The following is a 22058-nucleotide window of genomic DNA, read 5'->3' on the forward strand; positions in this document are numbered from 1 at the left end:
ATTAAAAATTAATTTAATTAAAAGACCTAATAGATACTGATAACAAAATTGAATATGACATCTTAAATATTGATAACTAACTTGAATACGAAGGCGAAGCATATACAAAAACAATATCTTTTCGACTTGTGGACAATAGAAAAGAAAATGAAACCTACCAGTCATTGGGATATGATATTTTTTAGAAACCCAAAAACTATTGGTGGCCAATTTGAGCCATTAAATCATACCAGAAGATAAGTATCAAATAAGTTCAGTCCAAGCCTAAAAGGAGTGGCTTAGACTGCTATAAATTAGCCTAATGAAATGGTTAAAAAGAAAAAGAGAGAGAACTTGAAGGCCATAAATCTAGCAGAAACCTAAGGCCATGGCAAAGAACGCAAAGATAGAGATTCTGTAATGGAAGGTAGCAATCAACCCATGCTCACTTGTATGTTAAATAATAATGATGCCCCAAAACCACCCACAAGTAAAGCCTAACATGAACGATATTTTCATATCATTATAAGGAAGGCAAGATCAATCTTTAAACTCTGAACTATACGGCTCGAACATGTATGAAAAAACCGAAACGAAAACTAGCTTTAACTCATGCTTAATTATCCGTTAGCATGCTAACTTTATAAACCCTATAATAAACCCTCACAAGTAAATCCCCTAACATGTACCTTCACTTCTTTCGGTCTTTACCACGAGTTTTCGCAGAACATAAAGGTTAACTCCCACAAAATGCTTTACATTGTGGTATCTCCGCGCGCTATGGTCTTCCTTTCTTTGTGCTGCAAGAGGGGCATTTATACTGCTTGATATTGTCTGCCTTGGCTGGTGTTATCCGCACACATTTTCCATGGAACCACCTTTCACAGATGTCGCATCCAATCCAAAACTCATCTGCGTTGTAGTTCCCCCCACAGCTTCCACACAGAGTATCACCATGCTCATCCTCATCCTCTCCATAACTCTCATCGATTATCTTTGGATTGCTGATTCTAATTGACCCATCTAGTGACCTCTGCAATTATAAAATTGGTTGTTGTCCTAAAGTTCTCAGACAAGGGAAAAAGCATACAATAAAATAAAAATTGCAGCTTCGGAAAACTAGACCATTTCACCTTTGAGCTGTTTCTGGATTTACTTCCACTATCCATACTGGGTTTGTCTTTAACAGCTTTCCTTCCAGAAGCAACTTCAAATAGAGTGGGTAGATCATTAATCATACTAAATAGTCGCTTCCTGTGGAAAGACGAGAGCACATGTTGTTTACTGTTAGATCAACCCAATTGTTGTTCTGTTTTAATCACATGGATGATAAAAGAAAGTAACAATGAAGTTCGTCCATGATCTCTAGTGCTAAAACGTCACATAGACTTAGGATGATGTTAAATTGCCTGAAAATATGCAAGAAGAGGCTCTACACCAATTTACAGAAAAATCTCTTGTTAATTCAATGAAACAAGTTTTTACCCACAAAAATAAAAAGCACCAAAGAATGGAACTATTTTGTTAAACTTAAAGAAGCTGGTAAAATGACAGCAGTGAGAGAGAGCACATTCAATCAGAGCATGATTTCAAATGCCTCGGTTGACCTCCTACTATAATACATAAGTTCAGAGCAGGGCAAACAAAAGATGTGGTGGACACGAGAGAAATATCTATGCTCTTAAATGAGCTTGAGCTAAAAGAAAAATGAAGCTTCTCTCATACACACAAAGCGAGAGTTGAAAAAGAAAGGAAAATCACAAACTATCAAACCTTCAAGAGATCTACTTCTCTCCCAAAACACTCAACTACTTCCTTACCTTCCTCACTTCTCTTTTACTCCTATCCAACTCCCGACAGTACACTACAGAACGGTTGACCCAGGCCTCATAGAACTCCTGCTGACAGCACTTACTCAACAGCCCACGTACACGAACATAATAAAGCACAAATGCAGCTCTAGGCATATTACAACATTCTTTCCTTAGAAAGGACTTGGATACAAAATTCATCTGGTTTCATAAGGAAAATATTATTGAAACACAAATGATTCCATACTAAAACATATTTATTGTCCTCTCGTCTTGGATTGTTTTAGTAATTCATTTAACTAGAGAAATGCCTCCACCTTTCTCTATTTCATTATTCAATGAAACATTTTATGTAAGGCAAGTTTTCCTATGGACTCTTATTCAGGGAAAGCTAAAATATTTGTGATAAGCTCCAAATAAGGTTTGTGAATTTCTTGATTTCTTCCTACTAGTGCGTTTCGGGTAAAAATCTAATCTGGAAAATCCCCACCATTTGTTCTTTCATTGTGGGTTCGCCAACAAAAATAGGGGCAAGCTTCTAGATACTTTCAGTTTTAGTTAATGTTTCACCTTTGACTACAAGATGTGGTACTCCCTCGAGGGCAGTTCTCCTTTCAAGGGGAAAGCCTCAGTTCTGTGAAATCAATTCGGAATCAGCATGGAGGGTTTGGTTCGGAACCAAAAAAATTTCAAGGGATTGGAGACGAACTTCATGGGCTTTTGGGACTTAAGAGACTGTCTTTGCTTCTACTAGGTGCCCTCTCCAATGACTTTTGTAATTAAGACCTTGTGAGTATCATTGCCAACTAGGGCTCTTTTTTGCACCAGTGTCATGTAGGTATTAGCTTATTCCCTTTTTTTGTAATGATCTCTTTGATCTATATTTTATCATTTCCTATATAAAAATAATAAATAAAAAAAACTATTACAATAATCAGAATCAGTATGGAAGTCTTAAAATAACCCATGACCAGTAGGCTTTGGCCTCTTGAATATTTCATTTATTCATGAAATTTATTTTCCAACAGGCAAACGAAGAAGTTCTGAAGTATTCAGCCTTAGTTTGTGAACTGGAGGCCCCGTTTTTCACATTGCTTTCATCCTTCCGTTCTTACTGTTATCCATTTTAATCCCAACTCAATTGGGCATTAGATCTTTCTTTTCCTCTTACCTACTTCAAAACCCATCACAGATTCACAATGACTAACCTCTGCCCCCTGCTAAATGTATTATAACTCTATAAAGTCTATGAATTTGGTGCAGGAAAACATCACAACTTATATCCATTCCTCGCTTCCAACTGCCTTACCTCAATCCCAAGTCGTTAGGACCAGCTAATCAGCTAATATGCACATCCAAATGCAATGTTGATCACCGGAATCCTAGCTTCAAAGAGAGTGGATCTAAAATAACAATGATCACTACATTAACTTCCTTTCTCTTTTCTTTTCCAAACAATCACGGGTGATTTTGGCCAAGTGAGCTTTCGTAATTCAACCATAACATTCTAGCAAATGGAGCAGGGGAAATATTGTATTGATACCCTTTCTTAAGCAACCAATAGAACTCATGAAAACCAGAAGATGATATAGAAATTAAGTAAAATTGCTCCTGAAATAAGAAAGGGATATGACAGGTTACCAAGCACCTTGAGAGGTTTGGCCTGTCCTCAAAACTAAATCCTAAATTGCATACCCTACACCTCCTCCACCTACTGTCTACATCTGGAAACACTAGTCCACCACCTAATCTCACTACAAATGTACAAGTCAAGTGGACGGCTTCAAAGTTTGTTTGCAGCCCTTGAAAAGATATTTTGAAGACCAGCCAATCTTTTAAAAAGAATAATTGTCTTATGCATGGTGATGGAAGAAAGATTAAATTTTGGGAGGATTATATTGGGTCACATCACTGCCTCTTGGAACTTCCTTCCCTTCTATTTATGTTGTTGCTAATTCCAAGTTCATCTCTATTCATACGTGTTGGTATGATGATAGTAAGACTTCAAATGTTCATTTGAGAAGTGGCCTGGCTAGGCAGACAAATGGAGGAATGCCAGCCAACTGGGGTGTGTTCCAAGACATCCTCCCAAGCCAAGCCAAGGATAAAAAATTTTGGACCCCTAACAATACTGAGAAGACTCTTTTTGAAGTTAGCCAATGACAAACTCTCTCGAGAAATCCACTTTCAAGACAAGAATCTTAGCAAGCTCATTTGAAAAGGCAATAGACCCAAGAAAGCCAAATTCTTGATTTGTTCCCCAACTCAGAGTGGCCACAACACTTCGTATAAGGTTCAAAGGAGTAATCCTCATATAATTATTTTCCCCTCCAATCTGCCAAATGTGCAGCAACAGAGATGAATCACAAAACCTTTTTTCTTCTTTTTTTTTTTTTTTTTTTTTTTTTTTTTGCTTCAGTTCTTTCGCCAGAAATGGTTAGGAATTTTATCTGCAGTCTTTTTTTACTAAATTTGGTGCCCTGCCAAAAGGATAGATGACAGCATCACTGTCTTTGTAAGAGGTTAACTGTCAATGCTAAGGTGCGTTGGTCTAATGCTATTAAGTGTATTCTTTGGCTTCTATGGAAGAAAAAAAAAATTACAAATTTTGCTCCGGTAAGTTGATTGTTTTATTAAATTCCTTCTACGAAAAAAAAGGAATTTAAAAAATTTCTCCTATAAGTTCGACTATTTTATTAACTTCAAAGACCTTGGCTTCTACTGAGGAAAAGGAATTCCAAAATTTTCTCCTATAAATTCAATTCTTTAGTTAACTTCAAGGCTGTGTCCAGTATAATATATATATATATATATAAGTTATGTTTGATGTTAGTATAAAGCACAACTTAAAATAGAGTAATTTATTTCAAAATTTACATAATCAACACCTCAAACACTACAAACAATTTACACATCAAAACAGCTTTCCAATGCACAGGATATTCCTGCTTACTTTCACCACTTCCTTTCCGTAAGATACTTTCGATAGGCATACTAAATTGAAATTGTTAACATTTTTCCTTCATCATAAGAAACATAACTGACTAGTCAACATGGTTAAAGGATATAAATAAGATAGCACAGTGAAGGGTCTAGCTATTGAGGAAGGAAAGTCAAAATCTACAGAAATCCAAATTTGCTTGGCAATAAGGATATCACTGTACTCGAAGGGGTTAGGGATCTTGAGAAGGACTGGGAGATAGCCAAGAAGGTTGTTATGGAGCAAGAGGCCTAACATTTAGTACCCATCTTCAACAAGTCTACGTAGTTCCAAGAAGGGAGTCCCAGAAAAGAAGAAACTCCAATTAAAGGAGGGAAGATTCTTAATATTAGATTCCACATAGAAAAGTTTCTTTTTTTTTTTAAGGAAAAAAAGAATTTAGTGAGGGTTCATAAATAGAACTGAAGGTGAGAGGAGGTCAAAAGTGATCAAACTTCACTTCTATCACTCACTATCCTGACTAAAGGAGATAGTTGTCAACACCTTCAGGAGATGATTTCTACATAAATGGAACATCAAAAGAGATACCCAACTGAGGAAGAAGCACAAGTGAAAATTCCTCAATCTGACGGAAGACTTTGGGCTGGTTGAATTTTCAGAGTAATGGGGAGTTCACATGGTCAAGCATGTGTAAGAATCTTCTCCTGGATAGATTACTAGAATCAGAGGCGTTGATATGTATATTTTTTTCTTTCTTCAAAAATTTCAAAAATAGAGTGAAAGGATATACAACTGAGCAACAAAAACGTCATCAACAACAACCCAAGCCAAGAGAAACCAAAAACTATATGAAAGAGCCCCAACTAAGAGATAAAGATGCATAATAAAACGCTTTTGTCAAATACTCCAAAAGAGAGGCATTGACCCAGGTTATAGACCAACCTTCCCCAAGACATCTCCAAATACTGCAAATTGGGTACAGTGGGTGAACAACAAAGCATCTCCAAATTGAAGCCATTAATCAAACCAAGGAACCATGTAAAATGAGTCTACCTAAGTAAGGCACCAATTAGTCAATAGGGAGGGGGAGTGGGCTGGCCTGTCTTTAGGCCCTTGGTAGAATTTTGTCTATGGGTTTGTTGTTGATGACAAAAGTTCGATACTACTGATACATTCCCCAATCATTGTCTCCAACAATGTCCAAAGCTCTTTGCAAAAGGAATAGCACCTAGGACATCTCAATCTATCATGTTCCACGTCAACTTTTTAAAGATAAGGCTTGATTGCAACACCCCCTTTCACTTCTTTCCAGCCCATTCAATAATAAACTCATTGGAAATGAGAGAGTCATCCAGCCAAAAAATAGTTAGCCACAAGTGAATGCATGAGCCCTAAAATAACTAGCCACAGTGTGACTTCACGAACCCAAAAACAAATAGCCAAAAGCCTAGTAAAACTCTTAGTAAGGAAGCTACAAGTGTGAATTTTTATATTACGAGACCAAAATTCATCTCATCCACAAAAAATGATTCTTACCAATCATAAGAAAATGAAAATGAAAATAGAAGAGGCATTTATCTCAAAGAGCATTTTAAAGACTGCAATCATGCAGTCAACATGGACACCGAGACCCTATCAGATACATATTTAAATGGCAGTTGTTTCTTCACTTGCAAAAGAAAGATTCTGCTAAGAATTTTGGAGGCGGAGATGCATATACACACAGAGAGAAAGAGCCAGAACAGGTTGAGGAAGTCAAGCAAATTGGAAGGAAAGATTGCAGGTTTGTAACAGTTAACTCAGGTAATTCTATTTCTAACTTGGCGTCTTAAAACGCATAATGCAACCCTGTGTAGAAGAATTTTCTTCACAATGACGAGAAGAATATGATCTTTCCAACTTCCCAACTGACTATATACCATAACAGGATGAGAGATCAAGCCCAAGTAAAATGGACCTTAGTCATCAAACAAATTAGGATATCGTATACACACCTAAAAAGCTGCATATAATTGGAATGCATGAGTGCTATACGCATTGTACCAGTGCAGGAGGATGTGAAACAAAGATCATTGAGGCAGCAGTTGGCAAACCGTCCTCATGCTCCATCATGAAATTAAGATTCACTAGATTCTCATGCTCCTAAAGGTATATAACTTACCGCTCATTGCAGTTGAGTCGAGCACCGAGGTAAAACGCCACAGAAAGCAACCAACAATCACTGTGTACAGCCACCAACGAAAGCCAATCTCTGCGCTTCATCCCATCTCTAGCAAAATTGATCCCCAACGCAGGCTCAGGAAGCTCGGATGGCACCTCCTCGGCAGGCAAAGTCACCTCCCAAGACTCATTCGGGTGTCCGTACAAACACAAATTCTCCTTCTCTGGAAAAAGAACATCAGGAACTCAACATCAAAACCAACCCCAAAATTAGGTCAAAAGCCAAACAAAACCGCAAGTTTCTCCCGCCAATTCGACGCTCGCGAAGAACATGGCAGAACAAAATAAAATAAAACACAAACATATTTTCACAAAGCAAACTAAAACCCTAAGCGCAAAACTTCACAACAACGCAATCATCCCACCTTTCTCAAACCAATCAAACATAAAACTAAGAAACTCGAAAGAACAAACACTCACCAGGATCGCAAAGCGAGTAGAAGTCATCGACATCTGCAAGACAAGAACCAAACGGCAGATCAAAATCAAAACCCAATTCCTCGAACACATTCCCAAAAAAAAAGCCATAAAAACATCACGGTGAGAAGTACGAGAGAGAAATCACCATAAGTAAGGGCTCGCACGAGGCCAGTGCGTCGAGCGCTGTAATCCTTGAAGATGTCTTCGACGGTGCGAGGGCTGAAAGAGATTGAAGCCATAGATTGATTTGAGAGAATTGGAGGGAAATTTGCAGAAGTGGAAGAGATCGGAGTGATCACTGCCCAGTAAACTTGGAACCTCAAAAAAAGAAAGAAAAATGTTTGTCAGAATGCTATAGCTTATGATTTTGGCTTTAGTTCTTCCGCACTATTAGTATTTATATAAAATTAAAAAAAAAAAAAAAAAAAAAAAAAATTATGATGTACTTTAAACTTAATTCTAATCATTAATTAACACAAAATGCTTAATTGATTTTTAATTCCTTGTGTCCATTCAATTGTCGCTTAAAACACTCTTATCTATATTTTTGTATATATCAAAATTAAATTATACAATCCAACTTAAAACTTATAATTGTAATTAAATAATTAAGTCATCTAATAAATAAATTAAAAATTAAAAATTTAGACTCAATTTAATAATTATTTAGTTTTTTTCCTTTCAAAATTTATAAATATTACTCCACACAAATAATTAAATCCGTGTTTGAAAATTAAAGACAGTTCTTTAAATTTTGTCTTAATTTTAGAATTTAATTAAAAGTTATAATATTTTATTAAGAACTATGAAATTGTCAAAAAACAATCAAATTTTTATAAAAAATAATTAACTATATATATATATATATATATATATATATATATATATATATATATATATATATATATTTGTCTGATATAATCTAAAATTTTCAAAATAGAATGAGGTCAAAACATTCAAAAAATAAAAAAATAATAAAAATAATAAAAATAAAAGAGTTGTGAATTGTATGGTCAGTAGTTAATTAAATGACTTTAAAGGTCATATTCAATAAATATAAGTTTTGTTTTGTTGTTATTTATTTATTTATTGTTTAGTTTGAATGGTCTTAATTTGCTACAATTTTCTTTCATTTTTGCTTTTAAAAAAAATATTAAATGATTTTTCTTTTACATTCAAAATAAAGTTGATTTTGTTGAATTCTCGAGAGAGGAAACAACAAAAGTGAAATATATTAGATTAAAGTGTATCCTAATTTTTAACCTTTAATTTTTTTTAATATCATGATTATTTTGTCTCATATTTTTTTACGAAAACATTTTGAATTCTTTTTTTAATTCAAAACGTAGTTTTAAATTTTTCAAAAATTAAGTCGGATTTTAAAAAATATTTATAAAAATAAAATAGATAACAAAATTTGGAATGATTTTGATTACACGTATTCTATTTTATTACCTCATATAATAATTAATTATATTTATGATTAACATGAATTGTTTATGCAACAAATAAATTTTATTAAAGAATAATTAATTATATTTATGATTAACATGAATTGTTTATGCAACAAATAAATTTTATTAAATAGACATCTTTGCTTTTGTCAAAAAATAATAATAAAAAAAAGTCATAAATGCTACCGTGTTAGATAATAACGATAATAAAATACATTATTTATTTGTCAATGATCTTATCCAAAACAAAGTAATGGATGGAAATATTAATATCTTTCATAATCAAATATTCTTAAAAGATAATCGAGGGTAATTTTAATTTTTAATCCAATTTAGATAAATATTTACTTGAATAATAAAAATAATAATAATAAGTAAAATTGGAGGAATTGTTTAATTTATTTTTTAATGAACCAATTAGAATGGAGGAAAACCAAAAATTTAAATAAAAGAAAGTCAACCAATAAAATTTAAAGCTCAAACCAACAGTGTTATGATTAATAAATAAGAAAATTAGGATATAATTATTTAAAATAGTCGGTTTCAAGTGGTCTCGGAAGTAGGGAATTGGAGTCTCTGTATAATTAATAATTACGAAGGACATTATAGGAAGGACCAGAATTGTCTTTTCTTATTGGCTCATTCTTTCACTTTCCCCTCTTCTCAAAAATCCTCTTTCTTCTCCCCGATCTCACTCACGCGCGTTCTCCTTACGCGCCATCTTCTCTCTTCATAAAAACTCCAACCCTCTTCCCCTGCGTGCCCCCACCTTCCTCCTCCTCCACCTCCACCTCCTCTTCCGCCGCCGTTGCGGACCCATTGTCTATACGTAGCAGGTTGGAAGATTCCAAAATCGACTGGTTCTATCTTCCGTTGGTGCGGGAGAAGCTCTTTCGGTGCATTTTGGTTGTCGGAGAGGCGGTTCCGATCAGTTACTCCATGGCTGAGTTGACTCAGCCTGAGGTCTACTCGCTGAGGACTCTGCAGGTGTGGAAGACGTTGTTGAACTGGTTGGCTTTCTTCTTCCAGATCTTCGTTCAGATCCTCAGAGCTTTTGGACACCTTCGGCTTCTTTCTTCTTCTGATTCTGATTCTTCGTCTCCGTCTTTTAAGCCTTTGCCGGTCGTTGAGCTTCCTGATCATGAATTTCTTGCTGCCTCTGCCGTTGATATTGCCTCTGTTGAAGATGAGGAGGAGTCCGACGGGCTTATGGAGAAACTGACGGTATTGTGATTTTCTTGTTGATTTCTCGTTGTGAACATCGTTTTTTCCCCCCAAATTTGTTTGCTGGAAAGAATTTGTGTTTGGATTCTATTTGTGCTGGTTTTTTTTCATGAAACTGTGCAATTGTTGCGCTGATTAGGTTTGCTTGATTTTGCAATTATTCGTCTATGGCAATGATTTCAACAGATATGCTTAAGTTCGTTTAATGTTTGTGAGAGTTTGGGAGTAATGTTTAACCCGGCTTGGCCCTGGTGTACGTGAGAAAATTATTGATATCATTTTGGGGAAGAGGAGACGAGCCTTTTCTTGATGAAAATAGGGACAGGAAAGCTTCAACTTCATTCCCTATGGTTCTGCAGTATTTCATTTTGATGATTCATTAGTAGTAGATGAAAGAATCTAGCTCTGGGACTCTGTAAATGATTATTCCAATCTGGACGAACTATATTCGTCCATTTTAGAACTGAATTTTATGATTTGAAAATGTTTTCCTGTGCTATGTAAAGCTTCTGATGTTAGAAGTTTGTGGAGATGCCGTGTGAAGATGTGAAGTTAAAGTCGTTTCAAGAAATTACATATGGCTCATTCCTCTTTTATCTTCCTTTTGTTTCCCTTGTGTGCTTCCTTTATTAATTCCACATCTGGCATTGGACAATTACAGATAGTTCTCGATTTGGATGAAACTCTCATATGTGCATATGAGACATCCACTCTGCCTGCTGTTGTTCGTAATCAAGCAATAGAAGCTGGACTGAAGTGTTTTGAACTCGAGTGTTTTTCTTCAGATAAGGTAGTTTACTTTCCAGTAACCTTGTATTGATTTGGTTTTGTGAGTTTTAGTTAAACCATCTTACCTGGGTATGCTGCTATTTGAAGGACTGTGAAGGGAAGCCTAAGGTCAACTATGTCACTGTCTTTGAGCGTCCGGGTTTGCATGATTTCTTAAATCAACTAGGCAGCTTTGCAGATCTTGTACTATTCACGGCTGGTCTTGAAGGTTTGTACACTTTACTATCCATTATATTATCAAGTAATATCCTTGCCCATAATAGAAAAATAAAAGAGAATCTGAAGGATGTCATCTACGTGTATGCTTCAGGATATGCAAGACCTCTTGTTGACAGGATAGATGAAGAAAATCGATTTAGTCTTCGACTTTATAGGCCTTCAACAATTAGCACGTAAGTACTTTTCTGCTATTTTCTTCTTTTCTATTCGATCAGCATAGCAACTATTTGCAATGTTTACTCCTTATCTAGATTGGCAGTATTTAAGTCTATTGACGCTTCAAGTGTGGAAAGACATTATACTATTATGATTATTGAACACACCCTTTCCAAAAACAAGTTTGAATTATTCAGGAGTTCGAATAAGAATTTGTTCATGTACATGTATTTATATCCTTAAGTCCATTCTTTATTGATATTGAATGCAGTGATCTAAGTGCATATGTTTGGCAGTGATTTTGGATAGGACATAAACATGCCCCAATTGTTGATAAGTTTGTTTAGTCAGAAGTTAATTTTTTCAAGATTAGATGGAACCTGAGTTATTATTGTTATTATTTTGGTAAGAAACTGAGCTTTCACTTAGTACATTATTTAGATCCTCACAGAAGTTAAAAGCACTCACTTTCAAAGTGTTTTTTTTTTACCCATTTCAAGTTAAGCTAAAAGCACTTACTTCAAAGCTAAGTATCTCAATTGTGTCTATTCTCTGTAAAACCCATGGTTCTGGTATGTAATCTACAGGGAATATCGAGATCACGTGAAGGATCTCAGCTGCCTATCAAAGGATCTAAGAAGAACAGTCATCGTTGATAACAATCCTTTCAGTTTTTTATTGCAACCTGTGAATGGAATTCCTTGCATTCCATTTTCTGCAGGGCAACCACACGATTCACAGGTGGGAAAACAATGAAAATTCTGAATCTTCCAACAACAGTACATCTTCACAATAATTCATTTAGTGACCATCTTCCTTGTTCTCCATATACAGCTTCTAGATGTCATTCTTCCACTCCTAAAGCACCTCTCGCTGCAGAACGACGTCAGATCAGTGCTGTACGAAAGATTCCATATGCCTGAATGGTTTCAGAAGCATGGAATTCCAACCTAAATTCAACGAAAATCTGTGCCAAGGAGAAAGGTACATTCTTCTCTGCTCATGCTCCAGTTAACACAGTTAGCTTGCTTGTTCAGAAGGGCAGAGCACATTTAGGAGTCAGATTCTGATTCTTGAACTTCTGTATAGCTTCATGTTGTACATCGTGGATATGATCCTGAAAAGTTGCATCCAATTGTTTGAAAATCATAGTAGTATTAAGATTGTAAATTTGTAGGAATTCTGATTTGTAATTTATTAATGCAGTGTTGTTGGATATGTTTGTAGGAATTTTCTTGAACTTTTTACCAATAAATATCAGTTGTTTCCTCCCTTTGGTTGCTTTAACTGTTTTGTGGCTTCTCCAGAATATTAAAAATTAAGGTATTTAGAAGAGTTAAGAGTAAAAAAGAAGGGAAAAAGGAATGTGTTGGTGAAGAACTAATTATATTTGGAATATATAAGTAATGCTATCCTCTTCACGAACACCCATGATTGCCCTCACACCCTCTACTCAATACCCCATTTACATTTTTTCTTTTTAATTTCATTTTAATATTTTAATATTTTCCCCCATCAAATAAATCCAACATTTCATGCTGTTTATTGCTATTTTATTATTTTTTTAAAGAAAAGATTTATTGATTATGTTTGTTTGAGCTGTTCTTATTTGCTTTTGGAAGATTCTGTTTTCATGGTATGCTCTGTCCTTTCCACATTTGTGTGTTGTCAGCTTTTCAATTAAACTTTTTTGGTCAAATATATATTTTTAAATTACCATTCAGCCCTTCCACAATTTTTTTTTCTTTTATCTAATAGATTTCTTAATTTTATTAATTATCTAGTAATTTTTTTCATTATTTTCCAGAATATACAAAATTTTACCTATACAATAATGTTAGAAAAGAAAAGCAAAGGTGAGAGAATGATATGCATCGGAAATTGTGAAGTCTGCACTAAATGTTAAAGAACTTTTTGAAGAGATATTTATATGGAAGGAATTTGAATTTGAATTTGAATTTGAATTTGAATTTGAGTCAGTCTTTACATATCAAACTCATTTTCTTTCACTTTCTGCTGCTGCTCCATTTATTCTCATATTTATTTCTTTTGACCACTGCCAAACTTCAATTTCAATTTTTATTATTTTTCTCATGGGTTTTAAATCGGATTATAAAGAAGAAGAAAAATGAACGTTCTTATATTATATTAACGAGAAGCTACAAAGTTGAACTCAAGTGTTAATATCAACTTCATCGATCTATATCCATCCAACTATGTGACTTTAGGTACATGAGATATTATCTCGATGAATTAACATATATATATATATGTTTGAAACAATGTGGTCTACCTATTAAACTAAAAATGATAAAACAACATAAAAAGAATCAAACTAACCTAACAAACGACATAGATTATTTATTTATTAAAAAAAATAATAATAATAAATTAAAATTAATAACTTAGAATAATAATAATAATAATAATAATAATGGAGGAGTGAGTGGCAGAGTCTTACTTGTTTTGAAAGGTCAAAGTCGGGCAGCTGCGGTTTCTGAAACAAAATGAAGGTCACGCACGTGGTTCACCTCGTAGGCGCGTACTCCATTGACTGCATGCCACGTGTTTCTCCTTTTCTCCAGTATCGCTGACGTGGCTCTTATATGGCTGGTGTGGACGTGTTTATGTTTCTACATTGTGCTTAGAACCAGTTTGGGTCGCCGTTAAGATTGTTTTTCTCTAGAATTTCACTGTAATAAATTCATACCCTCTTTTTTCCCTCTCTCTCTCTCTCTCTCTCTCTCTCTCTCTTCATCTGGGTCTCCTGTTTTCTCTCTCCTCTGCGCATGGCTGAGACTCCCAATGAAGTACGCCAGGCTACAACGCAACAAAACCCCTTTCCTCTCTCTCTCTCCTCTTTTAAATGACGAGATTACCCCTTCTCACCGCCGCTATCCCCGTCCTCTCTTTCATCGTTGTTGTTTTCTCTCTGCTTCCGGCGACCTTAGCTCTCGGCTCTGCCTCCACGCTTGCTGTCAGCTACGGTTCCGCCACCGTCTGCGGCATCGTCGCTGAGCAGCCCACGCAAAGGATTCTCTGCTTCCGTCGCGGTCAAACCATTTTTATTGACCCAAATATCTCCTTCTCCGTCGTCTCCGGCGGTCGGGATACCTTCTGTGGCATAAGAGCCGGCGGCTATACTCTTCTCTGCTGGGACTTTGATCAAAATACCGCTGCGTTTTCCCGGAGAAGGCTTTACTTCAACTCCACTGTCCTTCTCGAGAATCTCGCCGTCGGTGACGACCAAATCTGTGCCACCGTGGTCGGTGCCGGCAATGCAACTTGCTGGCGCGATGGTAACAACGTGCGAGTTGGATTTTCTTCTCTTCAATTCGATTCAATTTCTTCTGGGTTTGGATTTTCTTGCGGAATTTTGAAGGGTAATCAATCCGTTCGATGTTGGGGTCGGAATGCGTCGATTGCGGCCCTAATCGAAAATGGGTTTCGAAATATCTCAATGTCGACCATCGTCGCCGGTGGGTTTCATGCTTGTGGATTGAATATCTCCGGTGGGTTAGTTTGTAGGGGGAACAACGATTTTGGGCAGTTGGATTTTCCTTCTAATTCATCCAGAGGGTTCTCTGAATTGGCCCTCGGCGAACGCCATAGCTGTGGGATTTTGCTCTCGAATCGATCGGTGGTTTGTTGGGGAAGCTCAGATTTCTCTGTGGATTCAATTCGAGAAACTTCTTTTGAGTTAATTTCTTCGGGATCGGATTTCGTTTGTGGATTAACAACGAGTAATTTCTCTGTTCTTTGTTGGGGGCCTGGCTGGTCGAACGATTCTTCTGGTCTTTTTTCACTTTCTCTTCCTAAGATTCTTCCTGGTCCTTGTGTTCAATCTTCTTGTCGGGATTGTGGTGTTTATCCTCTCTCTCAAACGCTCTGTTCTGATTCTGGGAATGTCTGTAATCGTTGTTTGGTTACTGTTTCAACGCCGTTTTCGCCTCCTCCACCCTCGCCGCCGCCAATGGTGGTGACCCCATCACCTCCTCCAGCGGCATTGAGAAAGGGTTTGCTGGCTTTTGCTATTGTGGGCTCAGTTGGGGCCGTTGCTGGGATTTGTACAGTTGTTTACTGTTTATGGACTGGTGTTTGTTTTGGTCATAAGAAGATACACAACTCTGTTCAGCCGACCATTACTCGAGCTGCTAGTTCAAATGGGGGGACGACAACGTCAAACACGAACAACAGCCCACCATCGCGGTCGTCGACGATTCGGCGACAAGGGTCTCGAATAATGCGGAGGCAAAGGAGTGGTACGTCCTCGAAGCACGCCGATAGAGCAGAAGAATTCACTCTGGCTGAGCTTGCTTTGGCTACCAATGACTTCTCCCATGAGAACAAGATTGGTGAAGGGAGCTTTGGCATTGTGTACCGTGGGAAACTCGGCGATGGGCGGGAGGTTGCGATCAAGAGAGGCGAAACAGGGCCGAAGACGAAGAAGTTTCAGGAGAAGGAGAGTGCTTTTGATTCAGAATTGGCGTTCTTGTCTAGACTTCATCACAAGCATTTGGTGAGGCTTGTGGGGTATTGTGAGGAGAAAGATGAGCGGCTTTTGGTTTATGAGTATATGAAGAATGGTGCACTTTACAATCATCTTCATGACAAGACCAACTCTGAAAAGGGTAGCAGTGTTGTGAACTCTTGGAAAATGAGGATCAAAATTGCTTTAGATGCAGCAAGAGGAATTGAATATCTTCATAACTATGCAGTCCCTCCTATAATCCATAGGGATATCAAATCATCCAACATTCTTCTCGATTCGAATTGGACAGCGAGAGTATCCGATTTCGGGTTGTCGTTGATGAGCCCCGGGTCAGACCTTGACTACCGACCGACGAAGGCAGCTGGGACAGTTGGTTACATTGATCCTGAGTACTATGGACTGAACGTTTTGACTGCTAAGAGTGATGTGTATGGGCTTGGGGTGGTGTTGCTGGAGCTTTTGACAGGGAAGAGAGCTATATTTAAGGATGATGAGCAAGGAGGGACACTGGTGAGCGTGGTCGATTTTGCAGTGCCAGCGATTACGATCGGAGAACTGGGGAGGATTTTGGATCCAAGAGTCGGGCCGCCGCAGATGAACGAAGCAGAGGCAGTAGAGCTTGTGGCTTACACAGCGATGCACTGCGTGCGTTTGGAAGGGAAAGATCGGCCAACGATGATTGACATTGTTGTGAATTTGGAACGAGCTTTGAATCTTTGTGATGATAGTCATGGCAACAGCTCTAGTGGTGGAATTTCCATTGTTTCAGAGTGAAATTCTTCAAAAATTCTTCATGAAAATTTCAGAGAAAAGAACGAAAGTTTTGAGCTGAAAACAGCACCCCACAAACCTTATCATTTCTTTCACTCTGCAACTCACAATATTTCCTAGAACCTTTCATTTCACACTGTTTGTGCATATCTTTGTTCGGTACGACCGTTCCCAACCAAACCAACAGTTCGAGATCATGGGACCATCACGGACATTTTGATCGATAAAAAAACCACTATGTTCAAAGAATATTGAGGAAACATGAAGGACATGCCAATGATTTCATGTGGAACACAAAAAGAAAAGTAGGAGGGAGGAGATTGAATGTGAAATGAGATTTGTTGGGTAATGGAGATGATATTCCATGTGCCTTTGGAGGGTCCTCATGTGTTCTCCAAAATATTGACCCCAAAAGGGAATAATGAAAATTTAGGGGCCAACAAATGAAATAAAGGGGAAAAAAGGAGAAGTGGGCCAATAGAAGAAAGGTGTATTATGTGTAATAGTAAATGAATAAGAATAATGGACAATGAAAGGACCAAAGGGTCAATGTTGAGAGGAATAGGAATAGAAATAGGAGTTGCATTTATTTGTGATGGCAAAAAAATCAAAGGGAGGCCGGCCATGGGAAAGGCTTTTCAATGGGAGTCAACATTTTTGAAAATTTTGGCACCTTATTATGTTCGAATTCAATGGAGGCCGCTCTAGCGTTAAATTGGTCATTCCCTTGTAACAACCATGGACGTCCCATATGATATGATATGATTAAACAACCTTTGGAGATCGTAGCACAGCCAGGATAAAATGGTTGTTATGACATTTGAATGCTGATTGGTGGAAAGCTCAGCTACCTTATCCAAAAATGATATTTTTGTAAATAAAGTTGAGCAATAACACATCTGTCACAAATAACGTCCAAGAAACCTTTTCTAATAATCAACAATTCATCAACACATGTGTGGGGCAACAGAGAAACTTTTGCAGTGCACTTAAAGAAAGTAGAGACACATGTTGAAACAGCCAATTAACAAAAAGAACAAATACTTGATTGAACAGTGAGAGGAATTGTCATGGACTAGCTTCTCTACATAAGGAAATACAGCCTCTTCTTCCATATCAAAACAACTACTACAGCAATACATATGATATGATTGATACTCGGCCAGCCAATGGATCCTCACAAAAAGAAAACTAAACACCAATACCAATAAAATAGAATCAAGGAGAGGAGCAAGAAAAGCTTACTAATTTGAAGCTGTACATTCTTTTGATGTTGTAGAACTTGCCTTCATTGTTAAACGAATTCAAATCCCATCAGAAGCTTGACTGACTTGTACTTCTCTCCCTTGACGTTGCGGAGCGGAATTGCTCGAATCCCTTTTCTTAGTTCCGCAACAGGCAGGCATGTCTGGCCTCCAAAATCGTCCTTCTCTGACATGTCGTACTCGTGAACTTCGATTCGAAGCAAAGCGAGTTCTGGGACGGATAGTGGAAACTCAAATTCCTCATTCCAAGCAGGCACCCAGTTATCCTCTAATGTTTTCGTCTTTTTCATTACAGTATCAGCTGGAACTCCAGCAATTCCCACCTGCATACATAATCGAACAATCCCAGTGCAAAAAGAACAGGTTTTAGCAATTTTTCTTTTATTGAAACAACCTAAAGGTTTTAGCTATATTCAATTAGAATATTGCAAAACTTCATTGACATACCCTCGTATAAAAGTCTGGTGGGGAGTAAGCATCAAAGTGTGTGTGATGGAAATCATAATACCATCCTTCTCCCATGTACACAGTCACCTTCTCAACAGAAATATAATCAAAACTATCAGTACAGTCAAGTACAATAAGCGAAGTTACATTTACACTTGACCAGTGGCTACAGGAATCTGAAGCACAGTCAAATAAGAGGGACGAAAAATAGTTGCGGAGCCCTTACTTTCAAAATTGTTTTCACAGGCAACCTAACTTTTGGATCAAAGATCTGATCATCTGAACCAGGCTTCAGCATAAAATCTGGTTTTTTTACATAACCACACCCGCCATTAGCTCTGAACATCCCATGCATCAACCATAGTGACCTACCATAACCCTGTGATAATTCACACATAATCCTATTTTCAGTGATTGAAAAATTGGAGAAACAAATTATGACCGATAAAAAGAAACAAAATGCTTGACTGAGAAAATTGGGTCATTGGAGAAGTTTAATTAGAGAAAAATGATATTCAACCCCATTTCTAGTCAGCAGCCAAAGTTTAGGAAGGGGATTCTAAGTTTCATTTGATAGTATCCAATTAACTGGTTAACAATAAGTACAGATATTAGATAATCTTTCATCTCAAACTGCTAGGGGTCAGACATCCTTATTCCTAACAAACAAAAAAAAAAGAAAAATGGGAAAGAATGAATAAAAGAAATTTGGTATGGAAACGATTTATATCTAGATTTCTGATTCAGTATAAGGCAGAAGACGAAAGGACCTGCATGTTGAGCGCAACCATTTGAGCACCATGAATCCATCCAATCATTGGGTTATAATTGGATGAGTCAACTCTGATCCCCTTTGGATAGACTCTCAAAATGTTCTGCTGAGTAAACCTACGGCAAGTAAGAAGAGAAAACTTGCTATAATTAACAAAATTTTCCTAGAATAAACAACCTAAGAGAAACAACATATGAACTATGTGAAGAGATAAACACCGTAACAATGTTACTTCAATAGGAAAAAGGAAAAGAAAGAAACTTCTCTTTTCTAATGTTTGTAAATCACAGTAAATACCAAACTCCTCTACCTCCCACGGTTCTCTGCCTAAACAGGTGTACAGATAACAAAAACTGCACCATCCTTATCCCTAACTATTCATCCATTAATTACACAATCACTGAACTTTAGGGCGTTTAGACTCCAACAATTTCCGTATCTCAATCAATGAAAAGAACGACTTTATGCACACCGACTCTGACTTTTTAATAAACACAGAAACACTTCAAAAGAATTTGGACCTCCTAAATGTAAGCCCATTGAAATGTATGTTTACATAGCCCATTTAGATATCTGCTTGTCAGAGATCATTAACTAGACGCTAAATACTACGAATGTTTTTTTGTTGAAAACATAGATTTTGTTCATACCTCACAATTTGTTTTCCATGAGTAAGCACTGCCTTTCCCAGTTGCTGCTCACTCAAGCTCAGGCGTCTAACTTTCTCGGGATCCACTTCGAGGCATGCATCAATTCCACCTTTAGGCTTTCCCGCATGAATAGCAATCAAATTTTTATATTCAGGTGCAATATTCTGTGTAGAGTCTGTAGACTTGGGATCTCCATCCTCAGGATCTTCCTCTTCGTTACTATCTTCTTCCAAATCTGGCTGTGATGTAGAAACCAAGCATTAGGCCAAAACCAGTTTAAAAAATCACAAGGATAACGAAATTCATGGGCACCATCACAGACCTTGTAGTCAGTTACAATGCCACCTTTCAAGCTGGACACTTCTCTTCCCCATGCTGATGTATCTTTATCATTAGAAGAAGTTTTTTCCTTCTGTGGCTCACCCTCTTTAGGAACATCTTTGGTCTTAAGGTACTTCTTAGGTGGTTTAGTTGATATAATAATTCTTTTCTTCAGTGATTCGGGAGAAGGAAATTGCTTTAAGCATTCAGAGCCAGGAGTGAACAGAATGTCTCCAAATGTTTTTGTTACCATCTAGAACAGTTCAGAAAATTATTATAAGATCAACAGGGGAGGGGCAACAGAAACCAAACCAGTGCGCACCTCTGCCACTTTAGCCTGAAGATGAGGCGGAAGATGGTCTTCCAATGTTATTACAACTGGATATTCAGATGTAACAAAGGCATGCTCCTTAATAGATTTCAAACATTTAATGAGCTCCACAGGGGTAGTAAGGGTCCTGGAAAGCAATCTTCCAATTAGGATTTACTAGTGGAATAACAAAAGGTGCCCATTACCGTAACAAAAGAAACAAATCACACCTGCCATGAAGAACATCTATATTATCCTTTGACGAATTCGGCCATAGATCCAATTCAATTACTCTAACTCCTCTCTGCAGGGCTTGTATGATGGGCACATCACTGCAGTCACTGCTGAGCTGATTCCCAGTCAAGTACGAATTGTGACCGGTATATATGTAATAATGCGATAAAGGAGCAGACATATCATGGTGCACCTGAAAAACAGAATATATCCCATTCCATGTTCAGTGGTAATGCCGAACTTATCCTCGTACAACTTACAAAGTAACAAGATGCTTTACCCCAAGAAATGCCGAAAACAAAAATTATATTTGATAAACAAACACACACCGACACAGGGAAAGGGACAGCAAAACAAGGAGACCCAAGATCCTTTTCAATACAAGCAAGAACACAAAGTGGATTCATCAAATAATTAAATTCCACATCACATGACAGTAACACCCGTCATCCACCGCCAAAAATTGAGCCAAAAACACATAAAGAAACTAAAATCGAATGAAAATTACCCCAAGAGACTCGAGCGGAGGGTTAAGATCGCTGAAGAGGTACTTGAAAAAGGCTTCAAGATTGAGGACTTTCCGATGGAAGATGTTCAAGTGCTTGAGCTCACTAGTACAACGCTCAATGATATTCTGAGCATCATCTCTAGTGGTCTCGACCTCCTTCTGAACGTCGATCAAGAATCTCTGGAAATGATCAGGGTTCATGATTCCATTCTCGGAGTACTGGTCAAAGAGAATCTTGATCTCGTCAGGAGCCTCGCCGGCGGTCATCTTGAACCGCCGGCGGAAGCAGAAACACACTCTGTAGGTCTGCTTGGACATGGAAGAGAAGAATTGGAAATGGAAAGAGAGAGAGAGAGAGAGAGAAATGGAGGTTTAGAGAGAGATAGAGAAAATGCAGAAGAAGAAGAAGAAGAAGAAGAAGAAAACGGAAAGGGGCGAAGTGGAAGACAATAAAAGCGATGGAGATGCGTTTTTAAGAGAGTAATAGAGGAGAAGGGTGGGGCCCACTTTTTCCCCCTTCCCTTCCACCAGTAACCTCTTTTATTTTCCACCATTTCGTTGACCTTTTATTATTATTTTCTTTTTTCTTTTTTTTCTTTTTTTTAATTATGTTTATTTAATTTTTTATTTTTCTTTTATTTAAATCACAAACACTAATTAATTCCATGATAATCATTCATCAAAATATATTAGAAAATAAATATATTGAATTACCATTTTGACCCTTGACTTTAAATATTAAAAAAATATTTACACGTCTTTCATGTTGTCTCATATTCATCTATTTTATTTGGTAATAATTAAATATACTAAAAGTTAAATTAAATTAACAAATTTGTATCAGAAATGCATTTAATAATACTAATTTACATCCTCAGTTGGAATATTCTCTCATTTTTTGCTTTGGATTCAAGAAAAATAAAAGAAAGGAAAGTCTTAAAATTTGATAATAAATGGAACAAAAATTAATATTCCGAAACAAATCTGAGAAAAATGTCGTAATTTCAAAAGTCAAAATTATTCTTGTTTTATTTATAAAGTAAACGAGAAGAAAATAATTCAAACTTCTGACATT

At 36.9% G+C, this 22058-nt stretch overlaps 4 protein-coding genes across 4 annotated transcripts; 2 read left to right on the forward strand and 2 right to left on the reverse strand.

Moving 5' to 3' along the window:
- Positions 1–470: 470 nt before the first annotated feature.
- LOC111782123 (PHD finger protein ALFIN-LIKE 2) lies at positions 471–7744 on the reverse strand. The gene is made up of 5 exons (XM_023662924.2): positions 7517–7744; positions 7372–7404; positions 6893–7115; positions 1113–1233; positions 471–1012 (listed from the first exon to the last, which is right to left on the reverse strand). The coding sequence occupies exons 1-5, from the start codon at positions 7608–7610 to the stop codon at positions 758–760; spliced, it is 726 nt and encodes a 241-aa protein (XP_023518692.1). The 5' UTR covers positions 7611–7744; the 3' UTR covers positions 471–757.
- Positions 7745–9464: 1720 nt separating this feature from the next.
- Positions 9465–12485, forward strand: LOC111782132 (uncharacterized). Its single transcript, XM_023662941.2, has 6 exons — positions 9465–10049; positions 10711–10839; positions 10926–11046; positions 11149–11230; positions 11801–11954; positions 12048–12485. Exons 1-6 carry the CDS (start codon positions 9765–9767, stop codon positions 12165–12167), a joined length of 891 nt encoding a protein of 296 aa, XP_023518709.2. The 5' UTR covers positions 9465–9764; the 3' UTR covers positions 12168–12485.
- Positions 12486–13505: 1020 nt separating this feature from the next.
- LOC111782147 (putative serine/threonine-protein kinase-like protein CCR3) lies at positions 13506–16756 on the forward strand. Its single transcript, XM_023662954.2, has one exon. It carries the CDS (start codon positions 14080–14082, stop codon positions 16477–16479), a length of 2400 nt encoding a protein of 799 aa, XP_023518722.2. The 5' UTR covers positions 13506–14079; the 3' UTR covers positions 16480–16756.
- A 744-nt stretch (positions 16757–17500) lies between these two features.
- Positions 17501–21419, reverse strand: LOC111782155 (phosphoinositide phospholipase C 2). Its single transcript, XM_023662966.2, has 9 exons — positions 20984–21419; positions 20472–20668; positions 20254–20389; positions 19933–20184; positions 19611–19849; positions 18959–19076; positions 18415–18567; positions 18189–18275; positions 17501–18064 (listed from the first exon to the last, which is right to left on the reverse strand). Exons 1-9 carry the CDS (start codon positions 21299–21301, stop codon positions 17771–17773), a joined length of 1794 nt encoding a protein of 597 aa, XP_023518734.2. The 5' UTR covers positions 21302–21419; the 3' UTR covers positions 17501–17770.
- Between the last annotated feature and the right edge of the window lie 639 nt (positions 21420–22058).

This window comes from Cucurbita pepo, chromosome 1 (assembly GCF_057944985.1).
Source record: "Cucurbita pepo subsp. pepo isolate OVF chromosome 1, ASM5794498v1, whole genome shotgun sequence".
Taxonomy (NCBI): domain Eukaryota; kingdom Viridiplantae; phylum Streptophyta; class Magnoliopsida; order Cucurbitales; family Cucurbitaceae; genus Cucurbita; species Cucurbita pepo.

Excerpts from the sequence above, each read along its gene's own strand:
- LOC111782123 (XM_023662924.2), bottom strand. The coding sequence starts at position 7,610 with ATGGCTTCAATCTCTTTCAGCCCTCGCACCGTCGAAGACATCTTCAAG. Across the intron at positions 7,405-7,516 it reads CGTGCGAGCCCTTACTTATG|ATGTCGATGACTTCTACTCG; the intron begins GTGATTTCTCTC and ends CTTGTCTTGCAG. Across the intron at positions 7,116-7,371 it reads CTACTCGCTTTGCGATCCTG|AGAAGGAGAATTTGTGTTTG; the intron begins GTGAGTGTTTGT and ends TTCTTTTTCCAG.
- LOC111782132 (XM_023662941.2), top strand. The coding sequence starts at position 9,765 with ATGGCTGAGTTGACTCAGCCTGAGGTCTACTCGCTGAGGACTCTGCAG. Across the intron at positions 10,840-10,925 it reads AGTGTTTTTCTTCAGATAAG|GACTGTGAAGGGAAGCCTAA; the intron begins GTAGTTTACTTT and ends TGCTATTTGAAG. Across the intron at positions 11,231-11,800 it reads AGGCCTTCAACAATTAGCAC|GGAATATCGAGATCACGTGA; the intron begins GTAAGTACTTTT and ends TGTAATCTACAG.
- LOC111782147 (XM_023662954.2), top strand. The coding sequence starts at position 14,080 with ATGACGAGATTACCCCTTCTCACCGCCGCTATCCCCGTCCTCTCTTTC.
- LOC111782155 (XM_023662966.2), bottom strand. The coding sequence starts at position 21,301 with ATGTCCAAGCAGACCTACAGAGTGTGTTTCTGCTTCCGCCGGCGGTTC. Across the intron at positions 19,850-19,932 it reads GCATTGTAACTGACTACAAG|CCAGATTTGGAAGAAGATAG; the intron begins GTCTGTGATGGT and ends TCTACATCACAG. Across the intron at positions 18,568-18,958 it reads TGGTTGCGCTCAACATGCAG|GGTTATGGTAGGTCACTATG; the intron begins GTCCTTTCGTCT and ends GAATTATCACAG.